At 46.2% G+C, this 22,268-nt stretch overlaps 1 protein-coding gene across 1 annotated transcript; it reads left to right on the top strand.

Annotated features, from left to right (window-relative positions):
• The first annotated feature begins 612 nt into the window (after positions 1-612).
• Positions 613-15,019, top strand: LOC125946879 (tissue factor pathway inhibitor-like). Its single transcript, XM_049671009.1, has 4 exons — positions 613-826; positions 5,383-5,559; positions 10,716-10,775; positions 14,534-15,019. The coding sequence occupies exons 1-4, from the start codon at positions 664-666 to the stop codon at positions 14,734-14,736; spliced, it is 603 nt and encodes a 200-aa protein (XP_049526966.1). The 5' UTR covers positions 613-663; the 3' UTR covers positions 14,737-15,019.
• The last annotated feature ends 7,249 nt before the right edge of the window (positions 15,020-22,268 follow it).

Here is a 22,268-nt window from a genome sequence, read left to right as displayed (position 1 = left end):
TTTAAACGCGCCAATTTCAGGATATTCTAATACTTATTTCGCGTTGGAACTTAGCAGACATAAAACACGTATAACGGAAGCTAAACAGACCCGCCGCTGTAGCCCATGTGGCTACGTATGTGGCGTTGCGCTGCTCAGCTCGAGGTATCGGTTTCGACGCCGGCCAGGCCGGCCGCATTATAGTGGGTGCGAAATGTAAAAACGGTAGTGTACTTGGATTAAGATGCATTTTAAAGAACCCCAGGTAATCAAACTTAACTCGCAGTCCTTCACTACGGCGTGCCTCATAGTCGTAATGTTGTCTTGGCACGTAATACCCAAGAATTTAACTGTTCAAAGCTAAAATGTGTTTCTCTCTTCGTGTAGCTGCGCTGCACAGCCCTGGAATATTGGTTTTTGTTGTTCGAACCAGGCTTAATACGCGTTCGAATTTCCTCAGTGTTTCATATTAAACAAAACGCACTAGTCATTAGCTTTAGTGTTCTCTGGGATGAAGTGAAGCATGGAACATGTTTTGCGCTGGTGTGTTGCTTTTAAGCAGCCAGAAGGTCGCGGAAAGCTTATCGCTGTGGCTCTAACTCTCGACGATGCTTCCTGTCGTCCCTACCTTCATTTATAATCCACGTTGAATTTTCAGCCACAACCGAGTACGACAGAAAGTGCATGGCGAAGGCTGAGACGGGACCGTGCACGGCGTTCTTCAGGCTGTGGACGTACAACTTCAAGAAGGGCCAATGCGAACAGTTCATCTACGGCGGCTGCCACGGTACCGAAAACCAGTACCGCACCAAGGAAAAGTGCGAGAGGGCCTGCAAACTCCCCACAGGCAATGTTGCTACGTTTGTACTTCTCTTCGCGAACAAGTGTTATTTTTTCTGCTTTTTCATTGCGTGTGATTTCAAGAGCTGTGTCATGTGTTCTTGAGTAGGATGACGCAGGTAGCGTCAGAATTACAGGGACGATTAGATGTAAAACATTGGGGCCTTGTACGGTTGAATGGCATCAACAAGGTGGGTAAACGATTTGATCAGCAGCTTGTGCGGTTCATGCGCAATGTTGTAACACAAACGCTCGGGCGGGGAACTGCTGTAGAGATTCAGGATGTACTTATTCGCGGCGCTGTTTAGTATGAAACAAAGCGTCCCAAACGTAAGTTTATGCAAGGCAAGAGGTCAACTATAGCGGTGACCTTAATATGCAGTTTTATTATGCAAGGACCACCACTGAACGTGCGCCTTCCTCCTACCCGCATTTTACGTTTTGTTTTGCATAGACGTTTGCATGCAGACTTTGCCGGTTCGATGTGCGCTGCCGTGTCTCACAAGGAAGTGAACACCCCACTAACCAGTCCCTTGCATAGCGTCATTGTAATGACGACTTTTGTCTTTGTTGACGCTGTGTCAAACACCTAGCGTCTAGCAGCGATGTGGTCGTCTCTGTGGCTATGTAAGGTGGTATTGGAAAAACTCGGGAGCGGGGTACGGTTGGAAAGAATGTCGGAGCGGTGGGAACATACGACGAGCACGCATTGCGTTTCATTATTGACAGGCCTATCAAATCTAGTTACTCATCGAAGTTAATCTATCTTTCTGTTAATTGTTTTCCTGTTGCGCGTTCTATACACTAAATATCTCCTTCTGCAAAAACCAGCCCTCTGTAAGAGCTTATTTCACCATTCTTTCTATCATGGCCTCGCTCGTGTTTTTCAATATAACGTAATATATGGTAATATCGCGACGTCATAACATAGCATACCATGCCGACATCACATTGGCGCCATCAAGACTCTATTAGAACTTCTTATTAAAAGGTGGTGTGGCAAATGTTTCAACCATGAACAAGGAGCTCAACATGCCTCAAAGCAAATATACCAGGTGTTTTCTAGAAGATCCAGAATTTGTAAAATTTGCCTGTAGTAGACAGCGCCAATTCTAACCCTTCATCTAAATCACTCGATGAGGCGGCCATTTGTTCTGCGACAAATCGAAATGCTTCATTAAATAATTAACACATCTACGCTAATAAACGTTTTTATTAATTACTTTGCGGCACATATTTTAATCTACGAGCTACAGCCGGTGAGTTCGCAAGGCGTATCCGCTAGGAACGAATACTCTGGACTGCACCAGTTTCGAGTTATTAATTTTCAGTGTCCGACGAAGTGCATTGGTGTTCCATTTACTTTTGTGCTTTGATGCATGAAACAGCGTTTTCGTAAAGGTAACTGGAATCCCAATGCATTTTGTCGGACACTGAAAATTAATATCTTGAAACTGATGCAGTCGTTCCAAGTTCCAAGATTTCGTTCCAAGTGGATACTTCCATTACGTGAGCACCGCTCGCGTAATGCGAATGCGTGGATTCGTATCCGACCAGCGGCCAGTTTTTACAGCGAAGCTGTTTAGGGCTAACTCTTCCATGGTCGCGTCCGGCAATAAAAAGTTGTCGCAGTTTCACCCGAAAGGCGAAGCATCAATTGCGATAGCAACTTAGTAGAGAGCTATACGGAGTAAGGATAGTAGTTTTATCCGCTGTACAAACTTGGACATGCAGCAGCACCGGCAACACACAGCACTGTTGTCGACGCCGTCGGCGTTTTGCCCGCGTTCGCACAAAATGCGTGCGGCGTTGGTGACTGTTGCCGGAGCCTCTGATATAAATAGGCACTTGGTGCCGCAGCTAAACGTCGCCTCCCTTCCCTGACCCCCCCCCCGCGGCTATTCGTGCGTCAGAAGAAGGCGCGTTTGCTCTACATATATGGTGATTGTAAAGGAGGAAAGAGACGCCTACTTCTGCAGCCCTTAAGGGAGCATGGCACAGAACGCGCGTTTGTTCTCCGCCGTGCGTTCACTCCCCGTGAAAGCGCGCGTCCCTCGCGCCCTTTCACTCGCACATACAACGTTCGGCGGCGCGCGGCGACGATTTCATCTCCATTGACGTCATACGGAACCTCACGGCGACGGCGACGCCGACGGCAGAAATCTGCTTTGGAGTGTCCATATAATTGCTATCGCAATAAAAAAAACTCTAATTGGTCGTATGCTGTATGTGCGAGTGAAAGCGCGCGAGGGCGAGGGACGCGCGCTTTCACGGGGAGCGAACGCATGGCGGAGAGCAAACGCGACTTCCCAGTGGAAGGGGAGCGGTGGGCGAGGAGCGCATCGAGGCAACGTTTATAGATACTTTTATTGCGATAGCAATTATATGGACACTCCAAAGCAGATTTCTGCCGTCGGCTTCGCCGTCGCCGTGAGGTTCCGTATGACGTCAATCGAGATGAAATCGTCGCCGCGAGCCGCCGAACGCTGTATGTGCGAGTGAAAGGGGGCGAGGGACGCGCGCTTTCACGAGGAGTGAACGCACGGCGGAGAACAAACACGCGTTCTGCGCCGTGCTCCCTTAAGGGCTGCAGAAGTAGGCGTCTCTGTCTCTTTCCTCCTTTACAATCACCATATATGTAGAGCAAACGCGCCCTCTTCCGACGCGCGAAAGGACGGGGGGGGGGGGGGGGGGGTGGCGACGTTTAGCTGCGGCACCAAGTGCCTATTTATATCAGAGGCTCCGGCAACAGTCACCAACGCCGCACGCACTTTGTGCGAACGCGGGCAAAACGCCGACGGCGTCGACAACAGTTCTGCGTGTTGCCAGTGCTGCTGCATGTCCAAGTTTATATAGCTGATTAAGCTACTATCAATACTCCGTATAGCTCTCTACAAATTTGCTATCGCAATTGATGCTTCGCCTTTAGGGTGAAACTGCGACAACTTTTATTTCTATAAACGTTGCATCGAGGCACCCTATACTCGTGGACAACTGTCTGTGACAATGAAGGGAAAGCTACGGAGGCAAAGCGCGCACAAGTGAGAGCGCTTCTGAAAAGAGTCCCGCGTTTTAATCCACGTTGGTTTAGGCTGGGGAAGAGAAAACATAAACAGCTTATTAGCAACAGTTAAATAAGACAGAACACACCACTGAGTGTAAAAGTTTACTTATTTTGCGGCGTTTCCCTTCCGCGTCTGGGCAAACGCGAAACCGTCGCACGTGGAAGCTGCGTCGATTCAGCGTCTGTTCCGAGCAACCAAAAGCACTGTGAAACGCTGCCGGACACATGACGCAATAACACATGTACAGCACCCACGCGCCCGCAGCTTTCCCTTCGTTGCCACAGAAAGTTGTCCGCGACTGAAGACTGTGCGTGTGCGTGCCCGCTCTCACACTGCGGCGCATGCGCGCAGGCCTGCCGGCCTCTGCCGCCTGTGGCGCCGTCTCTCTCTGGGCTCTCGCCCGCCTCTGCCCCAAGGACGTTAAAAAAAATTGCTTGCTCTGCCCTAACAGTACAGTGCCTAGAATATACTTGTAAGTATATTCTAGGCACTATACTAACAGTGTCGACAACGGCTTTAGCCGTTCCGTCACGTAGCCAGCATTTTGACAGCGGTAGTGTGCGGTCACACAAACAACGCGCACAGCTGTTGTCGACGGCGGCGGCGTTTTTCCCGCGTTCGCACCGAACGCGCGCGGCGTTGGTGACGTGTTTCTGAAGAACGTGCCAAGCTTTGCCGTACACCCTATGGAGGTGTACCATAGCGACCAAAAGGCCATGGTCCCTGTGGTCACTAAATAAATGGAAACCACCGGATCATATATATTTCTCATTCTTTAAAACGTAGAAATATTAAATTATGGGGTTTTAAGTGGCAAAACCACGATCTGCTTATGAGGCACGCCGTAGTCCGGGACTCCGAAAATTTGGACCACCTGGGGTTCTTTAACGTGCACCTAAATCTAAGTACACGGGTGTTTTCGCAATTCGCCCCCATTGAAATGCGGCCGCCGTGGCCGGGATTCTTTAATAGTTCAAATAAGCAATTACACCGTCACATCTGAATACTCATAATTGGAAATACATAATTCCCACCATAGTGCAGCTTCGCTTGCTTTCCATCTCCACCCCAGTGGAAGGGCTGACAGGTTTTTCATCCACCTTCATTTCCATCTATTTATCCTGCATTTAATTCAATTAAGAAATACAAGTGATTTCCCCTATGCTCTCCTTGTTTCTTGCCTTCTTATGATATGCGCAATACAACTCGCGCCGCTCGGCTTCCTTTCTTCTCGTTCATTATATATATATATATATATATATGGGACTTGGAAACGAACATTTGCAGCGAGAATGTACTGATTATTCTGAAATCACACGCGTAATTCATTGATGAACGTAAGAAGCCGCTGCAGGAAGCACTATGTCGAATTTAAATGCAGCATCGAAACATCGTGCAAACGCTACAATTTCATTACAGAAGTTCCGCTTAATTCTCTCACTATAACACGACACGCAAGAATGCACTTTTTTAAAGTAGCCTTCAACTTCCTTTGCAGCACGTTCCCTCGCCTGCTACCTGCCACTGCTTGAGGGTACGGCTGGCTGCTCCGCACCCGATCAACGATTCTACTTTAACACAACCAGCGAGCGGTGTGAGCAGTTCTTGTTCAAAGGCTGCGTAGGCAATACCAACAATTTCCTGAGGCTGGAGGATTGTCAACGAAAGTGCTATGGTAAAAAAATACCTGTAGCATACCGGCTTTAACTGGTGAGCTGCATACAGCCAAGTACTTAATGGAAAACTATCTGCGCGTCCTATTTTAGCAATTTGCCACTTCTTTATCACAGAAATTGATGTACCGTCCTGTCAGCAAACCTGAACCATAACTCTTAATTGTCTCACGATATTAGCGTTTTAAAATACCTTCCTGCTTCTTGCAGCTGCCATTCTCGGAATTTACTTGAATGCCACCCTTTACAAAGCCACAAGTTCGCAATGCATTTAATCGTTCATTTCCATTTCTGCAATGTATGCATAATAAATGTGGGAACCGGGACAATTTCGTATCGGTTGATTCATTTTGTTCCCATTCCTGTGCAACTATTCTTATTGTGCCTGTGTGCCTTAAAGGGCGTGTAATCAATTAATTAATAAACACCTGCTACCGCAGAACATCGCCTCAGAATAACATTTTAGGCAAGGGTTACTGTGCTGTGATTCCCATTATCACGCCTATCACTATGCCAGCTGCATGTACAAGGGACGCCTAGTGAAGGGGTTTAAGGTAAACGTAGTCACCGCAGCGAATATACTCCCGGCGCGCAGCATCATCAGCGCTTGGTGAGATTAGAGCGTGGTTATCATTCGGTAACAAGGACGCGAAAGAGGATGTCACATCAAACTTCATGCGTTCAATGCCCTCTGTTTTTCATTATTGGCACGAATAAATAAAGGGACTTTGTCACCCTTGTCCTACTCGACGTAAGATGAGCAAAGTGGCAATAGATCACGTCGCAGAATATAACAGAGCTTGAACAAGGGATATCTCTTGAGCCAGTGCTTGACAAGGGCAGCTTGTTTATAACCTGACGAAGTCCCCGTGTTCAACTAGTCTGAAACCATATCCATTGCTTGACCCTAGTTGATCACTTCAAGCCTCCGTCTCCCTCTTAACTTGTGTGTTTTGATTAGTACGATGCTTCACGCGCAATGCCTGATTTATCTCCCTCATTCTGACTTCATTTCGGCACACTAGACCATGCAGGCTCATTTTATAGCCTGGTTTTTGTGTCCAGCAGGCCTCTAAAAGCGCGCTCACACACTACACAACAATCTATTACTTCCCATTGCGTCATTCATTCTTAATACTATCGTGATTAGTACGCCATATAAAACGTAATTTTTAATTTTTTTTTGACACCTCAAAAATATGAGTCGGGTGTTTTGACGTCGGAGCATATATGATCGGTTTTTAATCTGGGAATGCTCATTGTATTACCTGGTGATCTCTTCACACGACTGCCGTGACTCTGGGCGATACCATTTCAGATACATGTCGGACAAATGCCCCGTATCGCTGCCGCTTAGGGTGTCAACCGAATCGGCCGCGTGCAATGAAACTCACAGAAACTGTTAGCGCTAAACTTTGATCGAAAACAGACCAAATCATTCAGGTAACTTCAATTTTCCATGGTTTTTACGAGTTATTGTTATTTTGTTCATGCTCGCCAGTGTTGAATGAATTTTGACGTCTATAATCACGCTTAACAGCCATGAACTGATCAGTCACATCTTCTTGTCAAAAGATGATTCATGCGTTTCTTTAGTTATGTGCAGACAACTTATGAAAACGCCCGGGAGCAGCAAATACATCTGCTCCCTGAAACGCAGCACTGCCTTGAGACGTTGATAATAATTATTTAGTTGCCAGAAGGCGTATAACTTTATCTCGCATACTAATCTATTTCTAGATCCATTAGTGATGTGCGCCGGTAAGGACGACAACCCTATCATTGATCGAGACCTTTGCTGAAGTTCCTATGCGGCTCACCTGATGAAGCGCCTGACGGCCATTTCATACCTATTGAAATATCTTGAAAAGACGTGGGCGTACTTCAGTGCACGCCATGTTACAACTCTAAAGGACTCTGTATCTCGGGCATCTGTGTTGCAGCTTACGTGTACTGGTCCAGTAGCACTTGCATAGTAATATCTGCACAATAGAAAGTTCTCAGGCTCAGGCATTCAGGATTTGTATTGGATTACCACGCTCTTCATCAACAGCCGAAACCATTGAAATTGTGGAACATCGTCCAGTCGCGACTCACATTATATTGGAAAGGCTCAGAACACATATCAGGCAACTTGCACACACCCCTTTCAACACCCTCGCCGCGTTGCCAGAAGATCGGCCCTGTGCCTCATTTTAATGAGTTAGCATACGTAGGGTACTTCACGAACTCTCCGGGGTCTATCTAGCCATGTATGTACGTTAGTATGTCTGTATCTAACCGTTTTACTACCTACCTCGGTCACTGGTTGGTAAGTGGCCGAATGGGTAGCACATCGGGCTGCTGTGCTGAGGTAAGAGGCTTCCAAACCAAACATCCGACCAACTTAAGTCACTGAGTATCTGGCAATGTGTACAGAACGTGCCGCCCTTCAACGAACCCCTTTAACGCCGACATGGGTCACTAAACGCGAGACTGAGTAGGTTCCACTGTTCGAAGAAACTGTGATGCCGACTTGGAGTACTGCGTATGTGGCTGGTCTTCAATGAGCAGCTTTGATACCAACTACGGTCGCTTGGTATGTGCTAGTAGGCGTGTGCTGCTTGCTCTTCAGTGAACGTCTTTGACGTCAACTTGAGTAACCAGGTGCCGCTAGGAATGTTCGGCTCTAAGATGACGAAAAATATCCCTTAAATTTATTTGCTGCACAGCGCAATCGAACCCATGTCACAAGGGTTCCTCAAGGACACCAATCCGACACATGAGCGGCGGCGCCACAAGTGTACAGGGTGTGTGCCTTTTTTCAATGAATGCCTTTAAGGCCAATGCTTTAGCGAGATGCGCTACGAATGCATTTGGTATGTGCCACTCTTCAATGAAGTTCTCGCCACCTTGGGTAGCTGAGTATGTGCCAGTGAGCATGGGGCCAAGTGAGGGCACAATTCTCAGCGTTTGCAGGCACCGGCGCGCCACAGCTTTTCGTTTCGGAGGCCACGCGCGGGCTTCTCGGCAGTGCCATTAGATATCGCAGCATGTCCCGAAATAAGCGCGAGAGAGAACCCTGTTTGTCCTATGATGCGTTTCTCGCCGTTCGCACGCACCAGCGCACCATGCATTTCGGAGGCGACGGGCAGGCTTCTCGGTGAAGGTGCTAGATGGCGCCGAGTGTTCTTAGGGAAGCCTGAAAGAAAAGTCCCGCTGCAGTACATACCTCATACATAACTCGTTTCGACGGTGGCAATACGTTGTGTCACTATATTGATCCAATTCTAACGCATTACCAGTCGACAGTCATCGTGAGATGGGTCCTGGCGCAATTGTTTTTTCTCAGAAGATATCGACTTAGCGCAACTGCTTTTCTACTGATTATACGCCTGCAGAGAGACTGTTGGCGCATCGATGGTGTTTCGCTCAACAAGGTTGCCTTTCAGTACCAAGGATTCGGACAAAAGCAGGATTGTCGCCGCCAGCTCTCAAGCAGCTATCTCTGCTCATGATGCAAGAGACATGCAAGCATCATCTCATCTTCAGATTTACATTGATAGCTCGACAATTGTTGGCAAATCTGCAGGAGCTGCAATCTTCCGCGGAAAAGCCGTCGCCATCCAGTCTAAAACCTCTCACCGGACAACGTCGACGGCTACGGAGCTTCCTGAATTTCGCAGCGCACTTCGTATGATTCGTGAAGGACCACCACTACGTTGGAGCGTCTTTAGCGACGGTTATAAGGCAGCCCAGCAATGCTTGCTATTCGCTCTTCGTCGTGAACCACAAGAACTAGGGCTGACAATAAGTCAGCTATATCAGCAAGTGGCCGAGAAAAGACACGATCACGCTTTTAAGTGACTTCCAGGCTCATGGGCAATGACCATGCTGATGAAGTTAGGAAGCAGTTCTCAAGAAGATGGCGGGCAGGAACCCATTCCGCTGTCAAGAACAGATGCAGCAACAAAGCGCCCCATGAGCGCGCGTGATGTCACACGATCCGCGAAGAACACGCCAGGTTTCCGGCATACCCGTCTGTACCGCCTGGACCCATCCCTCCGACTCGGCATTCCATCGGGACTATCCCGAACCAAAACAACTGTTCTCTGCCGAGTGTGGCTTGGAGTATCTTTCACGAATACCTACTTTGGCATGCCGTAACGGTATGGCGGACAGTGCAGTCTCTGACGATCGCGGCAGCAAGGAAACCATCCATCATGTCCTTTGTCACTGTCCTCGCTACAGCTCCCGGAGCCAACCCCTCACGACAGCGCTGGCACGCCTCCATGATCGGCACCTTTCTGAGCCGATGATCCTGGAGTGCCAGCTTGTACGGCCTTCACACCGGAAAGGGACGAAGGCGCTGCTGAAGTTCCTCTGCTCCAGCCACTTAGTTGAAAGACTCTCTCACTCCCTCTTTCTTTTATGTGTGGTGTGCGTGTGTATGTTATACAGGGTGTCCTAACTATAATGTACCAAGATTGAAAAAAAAAGAGCAATTAGTTACTCGAAGGAAACCTAGTGCATATTGTTTCCAATGTGGTGGAGTACCCGCCAGTAATTTTTCTTTACTGAGATTTCATTAGGTATTTTTAATTGTTTGTTTGCCAGATAAATGGAACGACGGTACCAAGGTTGCTTGCCCTCCCATAGGCACAACGTTAGCATAATGTGGTTAAAACACGAGTAATGTTTGAGAATTTTGGAGAAATGGAACGGGAAACAAAACTACCGCGTACCTAATCGTCCATTCTACCCTGTGTTTGCCAGGAGCACTCCAACGTCCATATGAAACGGTGATGGCAAAGTGTCAAGCAAATCAAATAGAAGTACTGTCCCAATTAAAAAGTGTCATTGAGAGAATTGTACAGCAACATGAAAAACTCCCGATAAAGCTTTCTGCTGCTGAATACGTGCTACATAAAAGTGTTTTCCGAGCGTGAAAGAAGCACGCGAATACACGCAAGGTGCCTCGAGCGGCCAGTCGGGCGGCAGTTTTGCGTGTATTCGCGGGCTTATTTCGCAAACATGTATAAATTAAATGACTTTATCGAAGTGTCTGTCGTTTGCAAAACCCTCACGCACAGTGCTGTTCAATTGTGTTTTTGTGCATTGTTGCTGCACTTGCTGTGCTACGTACAAAAGTCAGGAACTGTAAATGCACTCTGCGCAGGGGCCGCATACCCTGAGTTCGGGAAGGACACCGACGCCGTGGAACTTCCACAGCTGCGGGGTAAGTACGCATGCCTTGCCCAGCCGAGAGACTCGTGCAGGTGACTTGTATTGCCAGCAGTATGTCCATATCTCATGTAGTACCCCGGTGCAACATACTGATCGATATAGTGATCTCCGCTCCCGCCCTCGGCTCGTTTTTATTGCCTATAGTTTTGTTTTTTTCCTCAAACCCCCCTCACGATCCAAATTATACGTCCATGCTTTGCACAGAACTCGTGGCTTTGTTCTACCGCGCTGTCATAACCAGTAGAGATATTTATGGCCTTCAGGTGGTTTCCTTTGCAGTGTCATAGTTAGTTCCATTTTTTCGCTTCTGCCAGTCACGGATGGTCGCTAAACCATTTGCTAGTGATGTCATGTCATATTTTATATACATGTCAGTGAGTGAAGCATACCACCTCTGGATTGTGAGCGCCATTAAGGGGACTGCTGTTTTCCCCCCATGATATTTGTTCTTTCCTTCGGCCGTGAATAGCGGTAAACAAAGTCTGTGGCCGCTCACATTTCTAATTTTATTTTATACCTTCTCGTATTGGTTCTTTCGGGGTTTTCAGGTTCTTTACCGCCGAAAGCGACCGATTGTATAATTCATTGAAAACTTAAAGCAAAAAATTGGCCGCATATCAGCTTGCTTCGATAGTCTTCTGTTGCCCCTGATACCTAACGCCCTCTCTTCTCCCCTCTCCCACCCCTCACGCTCTTCCCTTCCCCTCCCCTCTCACTCCTCACATGATGGGTGCAATGGAGATTTTTACTGAATTCAATTCAAACTGCTTCTTGATGCCAGCGTTCCCCTCGAATGCTGGCATCCTCTAGTGCTGAGACCACTCCTCACATGATGGTGCGCGTTAGTGTCATAATGCAGTACTTCTCTTTTCTGCAATCGTAGGCGGCGGCACCGCCCCGAGCAAGAGCGCGGGTACACGGAGGAGTTTAGATATATAAGGCGCGTGAATTCGTTTGTGGCGCAATGGGTTAAACGCTCGGCGATCTATCGTCGCGGACCGAGAGGTTTTGGGACCTTTTCTTTTTCTTCTGGTTTCTTTCTTTGTATTATGTTCTACTATTTCCGCTTGGTGGACCCCGGCTAAAACACTTTCGTGTTAAAGCCGCATATCAGCTACAGATACGCCCTCTCTTCTCCCCTCTCCCACCCCTTACGCTCTTCCCTTCCCCTCCCCTCTCACTCCTCACATGATGGGTGCAATGGAAATTTTTGCTGAATTCAATTCAAACTTCCCGCGCTCGCGATGCTCTCGCGCCATCTGTTGGGACCTTTTCTTACTGCTGGCTTAAAGCCGGCTACAGAGCCGCGGCTTCAGTGGGCTTGTTTTTAACGCGTAGCGTCTCTTCGACACCATTTCTAACGCGTTGTTTTTTCATTTATTAACGTAAAAACAGGTCCAATGTGTATTCTTAATTAAATGAACGCTGCGGATCACGGTTATGTACGTATAATTTGCCTCAAATAGGCCTGAGGTTTATTTTGCGCTAAATGTTGACGTGTATGACCCCGTGCCACCAGGGCTTGTAGCTTGGCTGGTTTTGGCCAGGCGATTGAAACGGTTTTGACCGTGCCTGCCTGCCTGTCTGTCTGGCATCAAGTGCCAGACAGACAGGCAGGCAGCCAAAGTTTTTCGCGTTTAGGTAGCCCAAGAAAGAGTATCGTATTTAAAAAAATTTAGAGGGCCCTTGAGCTTGGCCTTTAACAGTGGAACGCGATAGTATTCAAAGATCCCTGAATGCTTGTCAGGCTTCCCGGCAACTGCAGCTTTCCTTTAACGCCCCGTGTCGCAGAAAATCCGGCTTCGGCCGTCCGTGGCGGAGAAATTCATCCCGAGCCACCCCAACCACACAGGCCCTCCGCGTGGCGCAAGTCGTTAGTGAACAAAAATTGAATTTCTCAAAGTAAAATGCCTCAGAAAAATCGTAAAGTACTACTTAACTACAACCTGATAGCGTCGGGTTGTAATTTGAAATTACGAGAAAACATAATTCTGTTACAAAGAAATTCAAACACAAACCCCCTTTCCAGCATTTCTACCATAACAACAGCAGCGTGCTCGGGTAGGTTACTTGCGAGAATCCCATCCACATGGCGCTCGCATCCTCAGCAGCATAAAACGGTCGCGGCGTGCATAGACGAAGGTCGAGAAAAAAAATAAAGCTGCAGTTGCCGGGAAGCCTGACAAGCATTCAGGGATCTTTGAATGCTAAAGCGTTCTCCAAATTTGGGACACGCGCACGCCTCAGGGCAACACCGACCAATAAATAAAATAATAAAAAAGGTCCTAGGGCTTTCACATTTTGATATATGACGGCTTATATTGTCCCCCTAATAATGTCTTCCCCAGCAATGCATTTGTGTTTAAAAGTGAAGCCGACTTTAAGGGAATCGGGATAAGCTTGGTCTTTGTAAGCTGGCTTCCCCGCGTTGTTTGTTGCAGTGAAGCCCGCTCATGAAGAAAGATGCGATGAAAACGGGGCCCGATAACGCTCTCAAGTTCCACTCTAGGGCGAATCTTAAGCGTCCTGTAATTTTTTCCGCCACCTTCGCCTCTGCGCGCCGCCACCGTTTTACGCTGCCGTAGAGTTACTGTATATGCTCCGTACGGAAGCAGAGTTGTGCATAGGCCCGCCATCTCGCCCCCCGACGCATTTATGTTAAGCAGAAAAGCCACTCCTGTTGAATGCAGGATACGGCGCGACACCGCTCAGCTACCGAGCGGGCTTGCTCGTTCATTCCGCGAAGGCCAGGTGGCGCAACGGGCGGCAGCGCACAGAGGCTTGCGACGATGGTGGCGCGGCGGGCGGCAAAGAAGTCCAAAGAAGCTGTGGTGTAGCTGCAGCCGTGAAGTTTGTTTTCCTTCACAAGATGCTTTTTGCGCATGTGACGAGATTTGGCGAATAGGGGTGGGAGCGGTGCGTTCAATCAGATGCGCAACTCTGCTTCCCAAGAAGAGCATATACAGTAAGCCTACGCTGCCGAAAAGGAGAGCGCCATCTGGATTGGGTTTTCGCAAGTAACCTACCCGAGCGCGCCGCTGTTGTTTTGGTAGAAATGCTGGAAAAGGGGTTTGTGTTTGGGTTGCCTCGTAACAGAATTATGTTTTCTCGTACATTCAAATTACAATTCGATGCTACCATGTGTGTAGGCTGTAGTTAAGTCGTGCTTTGCGATTTTTCTGACGTATTTTACTTTGAAAAATTCAATTTTTGTTCGCTAATCCTTTGCGCAACGCGGAGGCCCTGTGTGGTCGGGGTGGTTCGGGATGCATTTCTCCGCCATGGATGCCACGCCGATGCCGACACCGACACCGACGCCGACGTCGGATTTCCTGCGACACGGGGCCCTTAACGCTACCGCGTTAAGGGCCCCGTGACGCTTCCATAGCAAACCTACGCAATCCTATGGCACTTAGTAGGTCCAAGGAGCCAGCGAAGCTGTTACACTTTTTCGCCGAAGGGTCATGCCACTTCGACGCACGGCGCCCTCTGGGCTCGTTTAGTTTCAGCGGGCCGCGGATCACGCTGATTACGCGGTATGTCGTCCTCATTTACGTAGCTGCTTAGCACACTCCGCTCCCGAAGCACGTTAATTCTTGCATCGGAGTAAACAATGACTGAATTGCGTATATAACCTTTTTTGGGGTAATCTTTCGTTTATTTATGGGCATTTTGTTTTTGTATGGCTTGTTGTTTCTGCATGTTCGTGTCAATACCACAGTGTGATATAAATCAAATAAATTCCCGCAGTGTGGCCGGCCTGGTACTGCAGCCTACCAGCAAAAGCAGGACCATGCGAGGCAGCCATTCCGCGCGTCTTCTTTAACGTCAACAGCGAAGCCTGTGAAGACTTCGTGTACGGTGGTTGTGAAGGCAACCGGAACAACTTTAACAACCACGCGCAATGCCAGGCAGCCTGCTATTCGCGCCGTATGGTGCTTGCTCGCCCGTGAGAAGAGAAGTGATCACACCATGGATGCAGATATATTAGTGCAGGGCACTGCACAAATATCTAAAAGACATTAAATACACCAAGTAATAAATTAGTAGGACACAATATTCAATGAGATCATGTCAGTTGCACGGTAGATAGGTGTTATGTTCTCACGGTAGACAATAAGGGGAGTGCATTAGACTTTCAACAGAAATGTTCTCCTCTGAAATAGAATATACTGAATAAATTATGGTGAGTGCTTTTTGACAATTTGACAATTACGCCGTCGAAGAAATCGCGCATGGCATTGTTACATACATTGGCAGATCTATGGCGATATGATGCTAAAATTCCGCTTAAGGCGGCGGACAAAAAGACACGCAATATCAACAAACTACATTTGATGGCATGGAATCATGTGCAAAATATACCATTGTCGTGGTTCTTGCTGCAGGCTTGTGTTCCAATTTTTTCATTATACCATGAAGCTTACCCATAGCTTGTGAAAGATATAAAAGTTCTTGCGCAGAAGGGTAGGATTGTGCAGAAACCATAATCAAAGACCAGGCGAACTTTTACACTTTCTCACACAATATTTCGTGCCACCCAATAGCCACCGAGAAAAAATTCTGCCTTTGCCTACTATATTCTTTCGGCAATACGCGCTGCCCACGTCGTCTCTACATTTCCGCCGTCAATAAATGCGCCTCAACCTCATGAACGCGAATAATTAAATGTCCTGGGAACCGTGAAGGAGTTTACAAATAGTACCCATTTACTCTAAAAATGGTGGAGCAGATATCTAAATTCTCTGTAACCAATTCATGTATTTTAACGAGTAATAAACTAAATAATATACTGAAACTTATTCATAGAGTTGCCAAAAATGTATCCATCGCTAATACTCAATATTACTTTTTCGAAAACACAGTAATCAGAAACTGAAATCGAAAAACAGTTATGTGCATTTTATGCTGTGTGCAAATCACTGCATTGGCGATCAGTAGATGTGTTAATTAGGGTGAACAGCAAAGATCACATATTATTGTGGGCCGGCGTTATCCCCAATTTGAACGGCATCGAAAAAGGAAAAATCTACGAAATGAAGATTAACCATCTAGCTAAGGTCATGGGAAAAGTAAACAAGATTAGGGTTTATTTATTAGAACACATATCAGGCTTTCGAGCTCAACAGTATAGCACATAATCCTAAATTAATACATTAAAGTAAACAACTTCGCGTACTTCAACTCAAGTTGGAGTTGGGGCGCAAAGGCAGGAAACATTCAAGCTGCCCCGAGGGACAGAGGGCCGAATGAAGAAACTACATTGCTGAGTCTCGTACCTTAGAGATCCGGTCACAGTGACAGATCGACTGATGAATATCTGGAAAATAAGTGTCATTTAAAATTTTAACAACGGAATGATTGAAGAAGCCGTAAGGAAGAGCAAAAACAGGTGATCAGCAAGCGGAGTTTTGGCATTGGCTGGGCCAAGATTACGCAGCCAAACATAAAACAGGCAATGTCATCAGCAACTCAGCGAGGTAACAATTGCAGCAGATTAATTTTATTCTGGACTCTAAAGTACCTATACCTGCCCCATTGTCGCGATTGGAAGTAGTCGCAGAGAGAATGTGAAGTACAAAAGTACAAAAATAAGCCAGTTCCACGCTTGTGAAATCTGATGAAACCGCGGAGCTCGGCAAGCGTGGGTTTATAGCGTAGTGGGTATGACGCTCGCCTTCGGACCGTCAGTATCCGAGATCCAATCCCGCGTCGTCAAGAAAGTTTATATTATTGTTTTATTCTCTCTCTTTTTCTTTCTCTCTGTCTGTCTCTCCCTGTCTCTCTCTCTCACCATAGCAAATCGTCAGTACAATGCAACCATATGATTCCCATAAATGCATTTTCTGCAAGCGTGAGTGTATAGCGCAGTGGTTATATATGCCGCTCGCCTACGGACCGTCGGTACCCGTGTTCGAATGCCGCCTCACCGAGAAAGTTCGTTTTGTTTTATTTATTACGTTATTTGTCTCGCTCTCTGTCTGTCTCTCTTTCTTTCTCCCTCTGCACCTCCTCTCGTCCTACGCTCTGCTTTCAGTACCCCATCAACGCTTGGCGCGTTTCAACCTCGGCCTTAAACAGCTCCGCTGTCAATAGCTGCAGCTGAAGTCCAAGGAATCTTGCGCAATCACTGGAGGGGAAGAAACAGCAGAATGGAACAATAGTGCAGCTGGCGCAGGACCGATATAGATCAAAACTTTAATTGTGCCAGGGAATTCACCAAAATAACATTGACCTATGCAACATTAGCCATTAAAAGACCTTCAAATTTTAGACCCACATACTTTTAATTAGTATTGTACTGCACATACTCTACGCAAGCACGAATAGAATCAGCGCAATCGAACAAGTGAACAAGCAAGCTTTAAAAAAAGATATTCAACAATAGATTGTATCCATGTCACTTATTCATCAAATAGTTGAGAAGATTGAAGAAAAGAACCATCTCTTTTCTAATCCATCATAAATTAAGAGGACTGGCTTACTTCAGTACAGATTCAAACATAAACGCATGCAGTGCGTCCTGAAGCAGTATAGAGGGAGCGCACATAAATGTCCCAGGAAACTCTTACAAAACTTTCAGTCACCAATATAGTCGTCGGAATAAGAGCGAAGATAGTACCATGTTGGCAGGATGTCAGGAAAAGAGACGTTGTTTCCAATATTAGATGTTAGCTGCGTAAGTATAAAGTCTAAGGATCATCGGGAATTATCTCGGTAACCTACTCTTTGAAGATGGCAAGCTGTTCAGCAGCGACGACGCCAACGAGGAAACGTTTTAATCGCCGATCAAACAATATTTTTAGGTATAATATATGTGTACGACTGAGCAAACGTTTCAGAGCCTGGCAAGTTCACAAGAGGTCGTTGTTCGTAGTCAGACTCATGACGTCGTGTATGACGACGTCTGTGAAGGACAGGTAAGTTCATCATCATCATCATCATCAGCCTATGTTTATGTCCACTGCAAGATGAAGACCTCTCCCTGCAATCTCCAATTACCCCTGTCTTGCGCTAGCTGATTCCAACTTCCACCTGCAAATTATCTAACTTCATCACCCCACCTAGTTTTCTGCCGTTCTCGACTGCGCTTCCCTTTCTTCTCATTCTGTAACTCTAATGGTCCACAGGTTATCCGTCCTACACATTACATGGCCTGTCCAGCTCCATTTTTTTCTTTTAATGTCATTTAGAACATCGGCTATTCCCGTTGCTCCCTGATCCACACCGCAGTCTTCCTGTCTCTTAACGTTAGGCCTAACATTTTTTCTTCCATCGCTCTTTTTGTGGTGCTTAACTGATTCTGGAGCTTCTTTGTTAACCTGCAAGTTTCTTCCCTATATGTTGGCAAGGGTAGAATGCAATGAGTGTACACTTTTCTTTTCAACGACTGTGGTAAGCTCCCACTCAGGATTTGGTAATGCCTGCTGTATGCACTACAACCCAATTTTATTCTTCTTTAAATTTCCTTCTCATGATCAGGGTCCCCTGTGAGTAATTGACCTAGATACATATACTCCTTTACAGACTCTAGAGGCGGACTGCCGATCCTTAATTCTTGTTTCCTTGCCATGCTATTGAACATTATATTTGTCTTCTGCATATTAATCTTCAAATCATGAATAAACCTCTAAGCAAATAAATCTGGATTCGAGCGCAAATGCGAGTTGAATGGACTCCGGATAAACAAAACTTGTTTGCCAGATAAACGGAACGAAGGTACCAAGGTTGCTTGGCCGCCCATAGGCACAACGTTAACATACTGTGGTTAAAACAGAAGGCATTTCTTGTGAACTTTGCAGCAACGAAACTGGAAACAAAAGTACCACATACCTTATCATCCGTTATATATATACCCTGTGTTTAACAGGAGCAGTCCGACAACCATATGAAACAGTGATTTCAAAGTGTCGAGCAAATCAAATCTAACAGGCATTTGCAATGTTCTGGCATCGAGAGCAAGGTCAATTCTCACGGTCACGAAGCTTTGGACGAAAAGCGGTCCAGAACCAATTGTGAACGACATCATCAATGATTTTATGGAGGTTGTGATTGAAGCGCCACTACCTGACCGGGGGACAAACACTATTGAGAAGAAATCCCTTTCGAAATAAAAAACAGTGCCAAGCGTTGTTTGCTTCTAACAAAACGTAACTCCTAATTAGGTTTCAATAGATGTGATGCGCCAAGAAAAAGCGATTGCCATTTATTTTAGTATTACCAAAAAAAACTTATTTTTATTAGCGCCCCTGAAAGAAATAAGCGCGCGTTCACGCCACCGTGTAAAAACGCGCACGTAAAGTTTGTCTCATAAGATACGTACCCCTTCCAATGTTTTCGTGTTTGGCTCCCCCGTGTAATTTCTGAATTCCGGTGACGCAAATCTTACGCTTCCTGAGCGCGGTGTTTCCGAGGAGTGTTATATCGTGATTAAAAGTGTTCGGGGAAAAGTTTCGCAAGAACCGAGTGAAAAACACCGGACAAGTGTCGGCTTCAGCGGTCTCCGTGCGTCTGCTGTGACCGACGGTCTCGCTCCCGAGGAGCACCTGAGATCACCCAGGGTACGCGAGGAGGTACATAGGTTCAAGCGACCAGTTTCCCCACATGCAATATTTGATCGCATTTGTAAAAAGGTGGTTCTTTTCGCCTACGCCCCCTATTATCCAACCTTGTCATGACGCGCTTTATGTAATTGACTGATGCACTGATTCATTGGTTTATCGAATAACTGATTGACTAATACGTTTGTGAATTGTTTTGTTTGATTCACATCTACACTGATGGTTCTGTAATCAAAGAAAGTGTGGCTCCAGCTTATGTTATACCATCCTTACAGGTAGAGTACGCATGTCAGCTCGGACGCACGTCCTCACCAAGAATAGCGAACTTAATGGCAATTGTCCAAGCCACTTATTTTGTCAAAATATACGAGACACCAGAAAAGGGGGTAATTTGTTCGGACTCCTTATAGGCTTTAACATGTCTTGAATATATTAACACTGATTTAATTAAATATTGATATATTGAAAATATTCACAGCCTAATAATATAATAAAAATATTTACACGCACTAATAATATACGCAGTAAACTGAACAGTATAACTCAGGCTACTGAAAGAAGCCATAAGTGATAATAAAGTGGATTTTAGGTCATGCTGGTATAGCAGGCAATGAATCAGTGAACTCCTTGGCAAAATAAGCCCATATGAAGCAGTAATTCAACTCATCCCTTTATCCCCAATGGACACGCAACGAATATTAAGAGTACTGAAGACGCACTTGTGTATGTCAAACCTGGATCAATGAAAATACTGAGGAATCAATTCTTTATGAAGTGGACCCTCAACTCAAATACCAGCTGGATGTAAATCCTTCGAAATACACCGAAACACTAAATCATCGACTGGTCCTTGGGACAGCATACACCAAAAATTTTTTGTACCGCATAAAACGGGCTTGTTCTCCAGCTTGCTCCTGTGGCAATGACGATGAGGATATTCGCCATCTACTCCTTGAATGTCCCAGATATGTCCCAGAAAACGGCAACTAGAACAAGAGCTACACTCCATTAATCTTCACCGACCTTTCTCGCTCGCAAAATTCCTCAGCCCATGGCCATCGAAAATTGTTAAGCGAAAAGCTTTGGAAGCACTCGAACATTTTTCCGAAGACAAAGGCATCCTTAACAATTACTAGATATCGCACTGAATAGTCACACAGTGTAACTACAACTTGCTTCTATTATTTGTATTTATTAGCGCTTGTAGATCACGTGTTATACTCTTTTTGTATTCTCTATAGCCTCATCTGTTTACATGCTCATCACAGTCTACATCGCGGTCGCTTGCGCGTGTTTGTGACTTAACTCATTGTGGTGCGACTCGCCTTTTCCTTTTATATTTATATGTTTGTGGGTCTATAGGACTGCGTCCTGTGGATTTCTGGCCCTGTGACGTTGTTTCTTTTCGTTTTCTCAGTACATAAATATTTTATATTGGCGTTTCTGCTACGCGAAAAGTAGCCGTCGTCATTATAGGGTGACTACATCTCGCCTTTTAGTTTATTTTGAATAAAAAAAAAAGATTTGTCGCAGCCACCTTGTCACTTTGCACTACAAAGCTTTCGACCGCACAGCAGGTCGCGCGGTATCCACAACAGATAATTCGCGTTCGGTGCCCAGGTGCCGCGCCCGCGCATCGGCGAATTTTCGCGCGCTGCGCACTTCCGCGTGCCGTTACTAGCTGCCAAGCGCTGCGCATTGACGTCTTATGCAATGGTACATCCGGGGTGTGCACAAGTCGCTGGCTGCGCCGGCACCATTTTCGCCGAAACATTCGGTCCCGTGTAAGCACCACACCTCGACAGGATTGTGAAAAAAAGGTGCGGCCCTTACACGAGTCTATACGCAGACAGAAGTTGAGAAAATACACGAAGTCCTCATATACCCACTGGAATATACAAACGAAGGACGAGAACAGGTTTCACCGCATGCTATAATAAATCCCGACATGTACAGGTATCTGTTCCAAACACGCACTCGAGGCCGCGATGCGGTGTAAGATGAACAGGCGTACGGATGAAGAATTTACCCCTTGAGGAGATAATACACGCAAGAGCACAACAGTCCAAACAAGTCCTCATCGCACCTTTTTATCTGCTCCCCGTCCGCTGTGTGCTACACTAGGTTAAGACAATTTAGTATTCTAGTAGTAATGCAAGCAGGGATACGAGCACAAGTATACAAATACACGCGGTGCCGACTTCTAACAACAGTTTATTTTTGGAAACGAAAAATGCTTGTACTCTCCGCCACAACGCCTGACAATCACGTGCACAAGCATATAAAACATGCCAGAGCAAAGTGCATTTAAAAAAATGGCCATCAAAAATCCATCTTAAGAGGAGGCTTAAGCTCTGGCCCAACTCCTATGCCGCCTATTCAAATACACGTAAATCGCAGCAATGCTTTTCTGAGATATCCCTTTGCCCGATTTTAATAAAATTTATTGTATCGAAGACATAAGAATTCAGGGGTTTTACGGTGACCAAACCAAGATGTGATTATGAGGCAGGCCGTAGTGGAGAATTCGGGATTAATTTTTACCACCTGGGGTTCTTAAGCGGGTACCCGATGCACAGTACACTTCAACTTTTTTTGGTTTAAATTGTTCCTTATCGTTTACAAAGCTACCAGTCATCTATTATAGTGGTCATATGCCGTAGCTTTGCAAATTACGCCTCTTTGTGCAGATACAAGGCAGTACACCTTTCGCGTGGCGGGTCTGGGGTGCTCGCTAATGAATGCCTACGCATTAAAACTGTTGTTGAACGTTAGCGACGTGCACGCGAATTTATGTTTGCGTACATGATCCTGTTCACGCTAATAGAATACCTCACGCATGCCATACTAACAAGCTCACATTGCAACTTTGAGTCGTGAACCTTAACATCTCGGGTAACTAGAAAAAGAAATTCTCGGGTTTT

The sequence above is a fragment of the Dermacentor silvarum genome, chromosome 7 (assembly GCF_013339745.2).
Source record: "Dermacentor silvarum isolate Dsil-2018 chromosome 7, BIME_Dsil_1.4, whole genome shotgun sequence".
NCBI classification, from domain to species: domain Eukaryota; kingdom Metazoa; phylum Arthropoda; class Arachnida; order Ixodida; family Ixodidae; genus Dermacentor; species Dermacentor silvarum.
Note: the sequence above shows the minus strand (reverse complement) of the source record. Positions and strands in the feature narration are given on the sequence as shown.

Excerpts from the sequence above, each read along its gene's own strand:
- LOC125946879 (XM_049671009.1), top strand. The coding sequence starts at position 664 with ATGGCGAAGGCTGAGACGGGACCGTGCACGGCGTTCTTCAGGCTGTGG. Across the intron at positions 5,560-10,715 it reads TTGTCAACGAAAGTGCTATG|GGGCCGCATACCCTGAGTTC; the intron begins GTAAAAAAATAC and ends CACTCTGCGCAG. Across the intron at positions 10,776-14,533 it reads GGAACTTCCACAGCTGCGGG|TGTGGCCGGCCTGGTACTGC; the intron begins GTAAGTACGCAT and ends AAATTCCCGCAG.